Consider the following 10,509-nt stretch of genomic DNA (forward strand, 5'->3'; position numbering starts at 1 on the left):
TTTTGTTATTCTAAAATGACTCATTCTATGTGCAATCCATTAACAAGAGCATGATTTATACAATAGAGCCCAACATGTACGCTGCATTATGAAGGGCTTTTTTCACTTTCTGAGGCATTTATGTAAGTGGCCAAGGACAACATAAAAGTCTCTTTTATTAAAAGTTATGAAAAGTTTTATAAAAGTTTAGGTCAGCGACGAAATCTCAATGAGAGCAAATGCGTTTATTGTAAATATTCAGTTGCATAAATTATGCAGCCGTGGACTGCAGATAGCTTGCATCTTGCTGTATCATGCAGAGTGACTTCAGAAACAGCACAGAAACCAATGCAACCAATTAGATAACTCCCCAATCTGGGCCACAGAAGCTCCCTGCTGTGCGGCACATTTTTATGAGACTTCCTCTTAAATTCATTGTAAATAAATCATCAGCTAAATCCATAGTCTGTTTGATGAAAAATGCTTCATTGTGGATGAAATTTTGATGAGCGCTGAAAGAACTGAAAGGACAGTTTTTAGTACTCAATTGTCCAAAAATGTTAAGGTTAAAATGTTTGGCAACCTTTGCATGTCGTTGTTTGTAGTTTGATTATGCTTTATTGTTGTCTTGTCCAGGAGGAGCACGGCTGGGGGTCTGGGTCTCGTGGCCAGGGGCCTGGAGGAAGTCCCAGCCCAGGAGAGGGTGCCAGCCCTGGGGGGAGACTGGAGAGAACGCCCTCCTTCACTGCTGAGTGGGAAGAGGTACGTTTTTCCAGACATTTACAAGTTATTATCAGATGTTTCGGATCGGAAAGTAGTCAATTTTACAGAAAACTAAATAGAAACGCATCATCTTTTCATCGTTCATGTTAATCAGTTCATTTTTCTGTGCAACTAAATGTATTTCTGTAGTAAAATTGATGCTTTTCCAAGTGAAGCATCTCTGCAGGGGACAGTGGAAACCTCTGCACCCACAGCAGCGAGCTTCCCTCTCCCTTTGAAATCCACTCGGCTGCTACACTGCAGAAGGAGCCCGGCGCTAATTTAACATGCTCCCACATTGATTTCCTCCTGTAAGCAGCTCTGGAGCTGCGGGGAAGACCAGATAGAAGAGAGAAAGCAGTTTGTTATAGCAGGGAAGAGAGCGGAGGTTGAGGGCGCTGTGTGTTTTGGTCTCGGTGTGTTTGTGCCCGGGGCCTCTTCAATATTGAAGGGTCTGTGACACAGATGTCATCCTATTGACTTGGATCTCGGCCCTTTATAAACACTATGGGTCACAGACACATTAGCTTCTGCTCACTGGTCATCATTCACACCACAACACGACACTTTGAAAACTGAAGTGGGGAAATTTGTGAGGGAAATGTCTTTTTTCTTAGATTTCTTTGGGTTGCTGGAAAGATTTAATAAATAATGCCTGACAATGACTGATATATTTGACTTCAGGACATCTCAGACTACATACATGCTGAAAATCAAACATTTTAATGTATCAATATAGAGATTTTCCAAAGTAAAAAGTCCCTAGAAGTCTATGATTCAACTTTTTCCCATGGTCTAGTTTTAAAAAAAGTCAACAAAAATTGCAATAAATCATTATATCGAATCGCAATACTTAAAAATCGCAATACATATTGAATCGGCACCCAAGTATCGTGATAGTATCGAATCGGGAGATAGGTGTATCCTCCGTAATCCAGCCCTAATGTTTACACCCTGAAAATGAAGGATCTCATGCTTTATTTAATGAGAATGACTTAATTAGTCGTTCTATTTTTAAAATAACGCTAATGGGTGTGAGTGAAAGTACATTTGTGCGTGCCTGTCCACATTTGCATGTGCATGTTCATTAGTTCCTTAACACAGCTCATAACTTGCTGATGGTGATGAAGTACCATATGGAATTTCCCATGAATCTCCGCAATTAAGGTGACCTTTCCTGTTTAATTGCGTGGTACGGGCGGATGAGATAAGATGGCTTCAGGGAAATTCTGGAGTGATATATGGGGATTTCACGGGCAAAAATAACAGAGTTTGCTCTATATGCAGCACATGCTCAGGAAAGATTTGCTTTATTAGCACGAGGGATGTCCCACAGCAGTCAATGATCTGAAGATACCCATGCTCATTAGTGCTACAGGCATAAATAAGATAGTCTCTGTATGTTACAAATGTCTGCTTTAATCTGGCTTTACCTTGAAAATCGCTGATGTTTGTGGTTATTTTGGATGGTAATTAACAGCCTGCAGCGAAATGTGTTTAATCTAGAAAACAAGAGCGATGGAGGAGCCGTTAAAGGGTCATTCCGGTATATAACTTAGGGCTTATATTGTGTAGCTTTGTTCATCTTTCTTATTGTAATAACATTGTAGTCACGACAGAAATTATTGAGATATGGGCATGAGGCAATATTGCTAAAAATAAGTGCAAGGAACATGAGCAGTCAGATGATCATACAAGTTTTAAACAGACCCACAGGTTAGCCAAACTTATTTGGAAGAGAAAATAAAGAAAACAGTAAAATTATTACCTAAACTGTCCATCATAAACAGCCATAAATATGTGGTATATATCTAAGGGATAATGTAAAGTGAGCCGGTCATTGTTGTCGAAGAAACCTTTGCTTTGCGTCGAGGTGCCACATCGCCCAGTCAGGGGTTTATTTCACAATGACCCGCAGCCTGAACCCCCATGTGCTATCTTTTGTTCATTAATATTGAATGTGTCACATGTCCAAATTGCACCAACTCCGACACCGCATGTCCCTGGCTCCCCAGCAACACAACCGCCAAGTGTGAAGTAGATCGGATGAGTGGTTCTCGAGATATGCGAAGGACATACCCACATACAAACAGACAGATTGCTTGCTTTAAAGTTAGAAGTTGTTGTATTACTTTGTTCAGTGCAATGATGAAGACAAACTACAAAAACAAGTTGTAGCTATTGCTTGAAGCAGCATTAATAAAGTAGAGTCGGTTGATTATTCTCTCTGGGTTTGATACTATGACCTACCTCTTCACACATACATACAAATACAACAAAAAAAAAAATACAAATTTTGATGAGTGCAGCTTTAAAATATGTCTTCATCAACGTACAGTGACAGTTTAGCCTCTAGGTTCATGTGAATTGGTGCTTTGTGTGCAGTGACATATGCAGAAATTGCTACCTGTTTATCCAGCTACTGAGATAAGGCCACCGTCATGGTCCGCCGGCTTGTAAACACGGTTTGCATCTGTCAGACCTGGCCCTTTAAACACTGGTCTCGGACCAGTTTTCTCTGATCTGTGGTGAGCCAGCGGTCCTGACGGCTGTATGGATGAGCAGATCGCAGAGTTCAGTGGTTAGCAGCAGGTCCAGGGTCAGGGATGACCGGTCGGCAGTCAGACACTAATGAAGCCGCTGAAGCTTCCTCCAATCAGTCTTCCTCTCCCTTCATCTCCGCTCTGTCTTCAAGTTTCCCTGCTAACACATCTTTTCCCCGTCTGCTCCTCCACGCTTTTTCAATTCACAAGGGGAATGACTGACATTCAGCGAGCTGGCTGCCGTAATGATCATGTTATGTGACACTTGAATCCAGAAATAGGGGTTTGCCTTATTACTGGGAAATGACTTTCCCTTGAACATGCTGTACATCTCTCTAACTCCGGTTCACCGTCTTTTCTCTCTCCCGTTTGTTCAGATCGACAAGATTATGAGCTCCATTGGGGCGGGAATTGGCAGCGGTTTGGACATCAAAGAGGACACCTCAGGTAAAAGACACACAAGAACGTATGTGAGAGCATGTGAGTAAATCTTGGAGGATAATTGAGCTTTATTACAACTTGGGACTTATTTCAGTAGTTTTGGCCATCATTACTATTGGTTATGATAACTCTGTACTCACCAAAGCAATTGCTAAGATCTGGGAGCACAGCAGCGTTTTTACACTGAAGTCAGTGCAAGAAATAGAAGCAGTCAGATTATCAGACAGCAAACAGGAGGAGTAGATGGCGGCCAATTGGTTCCCAACCTGGAGGTCGAGACCCCTCAAGGGGTCATGCAATACATGCTGGGATAAAGAGAACATTTACTGAAGAAAAGCATTTGCTACACAACATTTTATGTAAAGAGGGGGGGTCCATCTGCGTTCTTTTCCAGGGGTTTTCAAATGGAGACATCCACCCAGCCGGTAGCAAAAAGCTGTGACATAGGTTACTAAAGTAAGCTAATCAATAAGGTTATTATGAATAATGTGGACGCTAGCACTAACTGAGTATAAAGTTAACTGTGCTGAATTTGGAAATGAATGAAAGGGTTAGTTTGGATTTTTTGAAATGGGGTTTTGCGAGGTAAAATTACTATTTTTGTCAATGGAGTCTGGTGGCTTTGAAGAGAGGCTTCAGTTCCCCGTCGGAAAGGGCTGTCTGATGGCGAGGTAAAGGGGCTGTGGACGGGAGCAGAAAGAAAATGTATTTTAAGCCACCTAAAAAAATCAATATCACTTTACCTTGCCATCAGACAGCCCCTTTGTGACATAGAACTGAAGCAATTATCTATGCTTTCCTCAAAGCCACCAGACTCCATTCACAAAAATTGTTATTTTACTTCACAGAACAGGTGAGTTGATGGTCTACCGCTGCATCGATCGGTTAGTTTGTTTGTGTTATTATGTGACTTTTGGACCCGAACTAACGTGGCGTTCACACAGCGGTACGTTGCTTAGCTTCCGTGTCGGTACTCCTGTCTGCTTCTCCAAACTGGGAGCATGCCGACCGCCATCTAAGTTACTGTATGTAACGTCAATACACTGACTGTAAGGATGTATACATACTGTACATGTAGCAGCATCATCATGCAGAAACCTACGTCAGGTCATGTGGGAAAAAGTTTTTAGAAGGACTTGGGGAAATAGCATTTTGACACTGAAACATACGTAGTTTGACCAAAATTTGAATGTTCGGATTTCAATACATAAAGAACACCACTGTGAAACTACAGAATGACATAAAAACTTAAAAAAATAATAATAAAATGACCGAGAAATTAAATTATTTTTTCAGACATTCCTCTAATCTTTTTTTTTTATTAATTACTGAAAATGTACGGATGGCTAGCGCGTAGAAATTGCTTCATTTTAAGGGGTCACGAGCCAAAAAGTGGTTAGGAACCACTGTCCTAGGGAGCTACAGACAGTCAACACAGCTGCCTATGGGATGTGGAGAGGTGAAGTGGCATTAGATGTTAGAGAGATGAAAGTGATGAGGTAGTCAAACATCCTTGATGTTCATTGGTTGAAAGGAAGCCTGCGGGCAGATCTTGTTGAGGTCATTGATTAATAACTGAGAGGTGGAGCCACAGAGAAATGACGAATGATAATTGTCTCCCTGCTTAGCTGGCACTAAAAGCTTCATTCATTAGAAGCAAAAGGAATGATGGTCAAAAGTACAAAAAATAAGACATGAATTGAAATAAATCATAATAATAATGTATATGAGTGTGTGGGTGATTCTGCTTTTTGACTTTCTTGTGCGCATCAAATCCTCGTTCACCTGCAATCCTCATCTCTATTTACTGCGTTCATCCCGCTCTCCCTGCGTTAACTCCCCCATCCTCCACCTCCACCTCCTGATCCCCTCCCCTCCTCTTCTTCCTCTCTCTCTTTTCATCTATGAATGCAAAGCCTCTGCTAACCATGGTTACCACAGGGAGAAATCCTGTTTGTGCCAAACCAGCACCCCCCCACCAACACACCAATACACACTTAGCCACACCACACAAACACAGACAAACACGCACATATAGATGCTGCTGCATGCATACACTCGGCGTGGTGTGTGTGTGTGTGTGTGTGTGTGTGTGTGTGAGTGTGTGTGTGAGTGGGAGGGAGCTTCTTGCAGACAAAGAAGCTGGAGCTGTTGTGATGGCTATTATCAGCAGAGCGAGCCAGATATATGGAGAGCGGCAGGGTGGCGGTCGACGCCGTGAGAGAAGATAGAGACAGGAGGTAGACGAGAGGGAAGTGAGCGAGAGAGAGGGAGTGAGGGAGTGAGGGAATGAGGGAGGAAAGCAGCGCTCAGAGAGAGGAGAGAGAGAGGAGAGAGAGAGAGGAGGCTGCAGAAGCATACAGATGAGAGTGGGAGTACTTGATAAAGAGAAATCTACAGCGCAGGCAGCTCTCGCTCTTTCTCTCTCTCTCTTTCTCTCTCTCTCTCCCTCTCTCCCTCTCTCTCTCTTACGCACACACACTCGCGTACACACACACACACACGCTCAAGGGGAGCAGCCAAGCAAGCGCAACAGCTGAAAAAGAAAGCGGCTGCTGTGCTGTGCGCGACAAACACACAGCTTGCGGATCTATACCTTCTAGTCTTATCCAACACCCATCTCTGGCAGGATTTAACCCCTGGACGGCAGCTGTTTTCTGGATACAACTTCAGCCTTCACCCCCTTTCTCTTCATCCTCCCTCTGGCTGGATTCAGCAGCATCTGGACGCCTTAACCTACCCGCTTGCACCCCATGCATGGTGACCCCCCTCCATCCTCACCATGCCTCTAGCCTAGCCTCCACTCCCTCCTCCTCCTCCTCCTTCACCTTTTCCCCCCCTTCTACCTGCCTCCCCTTTTACTCTCCTCCACCTCCCGCCGCCTTGCCAAAAGACTCCTCAAAAGCATGGCGGGCTCTTTCGACAGCCACTTTGCCCGCCACAACATGATGTGGCAGTGCCAGCTGTCTCAGCCGGACTGCCGCTGCTACCGCGTGGATGGCTACTCCTTACTGAAGCGTTTGCCCCTCCACCCCCTCATAGGTCCCCGTTGCCCGCTGCAGTCCGTGGGCCAGTGGCTTGACTCCATCGGCCTGGTCCAGTACGAGAACCACCTGCTGGCCAATGGATTTGACAACGTCCAGTTCATGGTGAGTGTTGAACAAAGTGTTTTGGGGGGGAAAAGAGTGTAGGATGGGATGTGTTCATACATCTCTCTTCCCTTCTTGTTCTTTTTTGTGCTTTATATGTAATCTCCTCTCTCTTGTTTGTCCCACCTCCCTCTAAGCTCTCCCTGCTCCCTTAGGTGTAGCTCATCGCCTCTCTTTACAGTGATTACCGTGACTAGTTTTTCCTCCTTCACTCTGATCTCTTTCGTTTATTGGATTTTCCTCCTCTTTGTATCATCCTCCCTTCTCATTCTTCCCTTTCCAATCATCCGCTGCCTCTCCCCACTGATGCCATGTGAGGTCCTCCTACGCACAGAAACGCCACATCTCCAGCACCAAGCTGCAGACATACGTGCTACATGCAGTGCTACACTAACAGTGCATGTCAAAAGCCATGCTTGGTTCATGGCGTTTGCATACATTTGTGCATGAACGCGCATAGAAACACAACCACCTGTAGTCTGTTTTATCCGACATTCCCTTCATCTACAGTGACGTAGGAAGAGAAACTCGCTGGGTCATTTCGAATTCAGAAACTCTTTTGATGTTGGAAGGGGTGTGTGTACGTGTGTGTGTGTGTGTGTGTTGGTAAGATATCCACAGGAAGAGAGGGTAAGTGAATACGGAGGAAGAGGGAAAGCGAAGAGAAGAGAAGCGATGAGAAACTGCAGCAGACGCAGAGAGACGGGAGACACAGCAGGGGGGGATGCTGACTGGAGGAGTTTATCTGGGGTTGCAGATCGTCACTGTTGGTGACAATGGCAACTTTTCAGGAGTTTTGGGATTTATCCAAACTGTTTTAAACATTTTTTATCAAACATGTGACCTGCATTTCTTTCCTTTGGTTACCCTGGTAACGGGATGAAATCACAGAATCTCCCTGTTTCTTTCTTCATGTGTTTCTCCCTCACGTGGTCACTCTATAACTGTATGTTTTTGGTCAAACTTTACAAGCGTTATTAAGTATTTAATACTTATTAATTGTTTTTTGGGGCAGATGGACAGTTGTCACTTAGTGTGTGCCTTTGCTCGTCTACATTTAAACATCTGCAGTCTCTGCAGTGGCTGGTTATCATTTTTTCCATGTTAACCAGTACTACAGCAGACTGCTACTAACACACCATTATACAAACCTCATCAGTGCCCTCTCCTCTTTCCTTATTCCTTCTTTTTCTCCTTTGTCAGTTCAATTCAATAGAGCTTTATTGACATGATGCTTTGATCGGAAAAGATGTTGCCAGAGCATAAACATAAACAAAGTAAATAATACATTAAATGAATGCATTAAAAAGTGGTGATATTTACAGCACATGGAGTGAAACCACTACTGACAACATGAAATAAGTGAGAGGAGAAATACACTAAATCATAAAATGAAATGAGGAAACATACTCTGTATTAGTCTTTATTTCTTTTTCCATCTAAATCATTACAGAGTTTACAGTAATGCCCCCAGCATATTCATCCTTTTTATACAGATTCCACAGGTAGTAAAGGCAATGTTTTGTTTTTTTATATAGATATATTACATTTATATATAAGGTGATATGGTTGCAATATTTGCCTTATCCACCTAACCCTTTTGATTTTACCCCTTTACCAAAATTACATTTGGTCTCACCTAATTGTCTTGTCTACATCCAAAAACATAACTAAATCAAAACTTAGCAGATATAATTGCCTCTCTTTTTGGCCACTTGGGGGCAGCACAACAAGCTGCAAGAACAACACTGACATATTATCACATTAAAGTTGTTAAAGTTGCCTCTCTCCACGCGTAGCAGACACGGAGTGACATTAGCATTCATTAGGAGTCGTGTTTCTGGCCACCCGACGAACAAAAGTCCAATATTCACTCTTCTCCTCTGTTTTGATTTCTACCGCTGCCTGAGGGAGCTATCTGCCCTTTAAGCTGCTAAATGCTCCACTCTGTTCACCAGCTAGTCATTAACTTTGTTTGTGTTTGCTTGTTCGGTGCTGAGCAGGTAGCGTACAAAGTGTTTATCTGAGCTATTTTCAAAAAAAGATGCCTTCTACTTTCGGAAACAACACTGATGAGACGAAATTAACAGTAAAGCTGCAGCCTATAAAACAACACAATGAGCTGAAAGAGCTAAAAGGCTCAGTAGAGATGAGAGAAACTGCAGGGTAATGTAGATGTGAATCATTTTAATCAGTGTTAATATTTAAACGGGCACATTTTTAAGGATTTCTTAGTTTTTCACTCTAAAAAATTCAAATAACTACCTTTTACTGTCTCCTTTACCCAAATCAACCCAACCTATCTTTGTCACAACTGCCTCCCATTTAATCTAATGTAAATTAAATGAAGTATTAGCAGTAGGGATGCATGATATTGACTTTTTGCCGACATTTTCCCACTCATTTTGGCCAATACCGATATACACACACATTTTATTTACACAGATCACTTCTTCCAAATATTGTTTCTCTCATATTAAATTAAAACATACATTTTTGGAAGTCTTTTTAGTTTTTTGCTGTGTCTTTATGGATGAGTTTAGGTAGGAATCATTGCAGCAGCTGTGGGAGTGTCCAGGCAACCATAGTATTTTTTAGCTTTAAATATAATTTTTCTCGTTTAGTCATATCCCCAGGTGAACCCTCCCATCATTTACACCCCTTCCTCTCACACTCACACACCTATGTGCCCTCATATCAGCGCATGTTTTACTCTCAACAGTTTTGGCAGTGCTTCTGAGAGACTTGGGTATTCTCTGCTCTCCTGGCCTCGCCCCTCTTGTCTTAAAATGTTTCTCAATAGCTCAGTCATCCCCTCTGAGATGCCTTTGGATACAATTAATATTGAAAAGAGCTGAAGATGAAACAGCCTTACAAACATCATGGTGACTTCAAAGTCCCTTTTGTAACTGGGCCTCTCTCCGGGTCTTTCTCTGTTGAAAGTTTTTCTGGCGTCCCACTTGGAGTTTTTAAACCTCTTTTTTCGTTGGTTGTGATTAAACAGGAAGGCGGTTAATGTTTTCCGACCTTGGGAAAGCTCCGTGGTTACCGCAAATTGATATTAATGCAGTTAAGGCGCAGGCTACAGGGATTTTCAGTGGTATTTCGCAGCGCTCCTTTTTATCGTTGGCTGTGGATTCTTCAAGGAGAGGATTGGGTCAAATTCATTTCAGCACCACTCAGCATGGGGAATCAAATTAAATGGCAGATTCAAGCTGAAACAAGTCAGCGCATTAGAAAAGTCTTTCAGGGCCAGTTCAAGTTCATGTGTAGAACTGATTGGTTTGTAAATTAATTTGACCTTGGTTCTGATCCGTATCAGCGCATGGCAGCACCATGTACTGTACAGGCACATAAACATGGACCATTCCAGTCTACCATTACCATTTACCACTAATGGGGGTCATTAAGAGTGGGCGTGTCCGGTCACCTTAACCAGCCAGTAGAGGACAAGTGCTGCTAGACTGATGGACACATAGCAAAGGGGCGGAGTGGTTGTTATGGAGACAGCGTTTGATATGAAGGACGCTGGATGGAGATGAATCACGCCCAGTTTAAATGACCGTACATAATGTATATATGTGTGAGAGAGGGGGAAGCAATGGACAGACAGTGGAGCTGAACGAAGAAAGTGA

General features: G+C 42.9%; 1 protein-coding gene across 7 annotated transcripts in view; it reads left to right on the top strand.

Moving 5' to 3' along the window:
• anks1b (ankyrin repeat and sterile alpha motif domain containing 1B) overlaps positions 1-10,509 on the top strand; it is a 250,819-nt gene that overhangs the window by 184,322 nt on the left and 55,988 nt on the right. For all 7 annotated transcript variants that reach the window (XM_037760557.1, XM_037760558.1, XM_037760556.1 and 4 more), the window contains 3 exons: positions 616-741; positions 3,662-3,731; positions 6,768-6,874. In XM_037760557.1, the coding sequence (XP_037616485.1) occupies positions 616-741; positions 3,662-3,731; positions 6,768-6,874 (303 nt within the window). The remainder of the gene's footprint in view (positions 1-615; positions 742-3,661; positions 3,732-6,767; positions 6,875-10,509) is intronic.

Source organism: Sebastes umbrosus, chromosome 23 (genome assembly GCF_015220745.1).
Source record: "Sebastes umbrosus isolate fSebUmb1 chromosome 23, fSebUmb1.pri, whole genome shotgun sequence".
In the NCBI taxonomy this organism is placed as follows: domain Eukaryota; kingdom Metazoa; phylum Chordata; class Actinopteri; order Perciformes; family Sebastidae; genus Sebastes; species Sebastes umbrosus.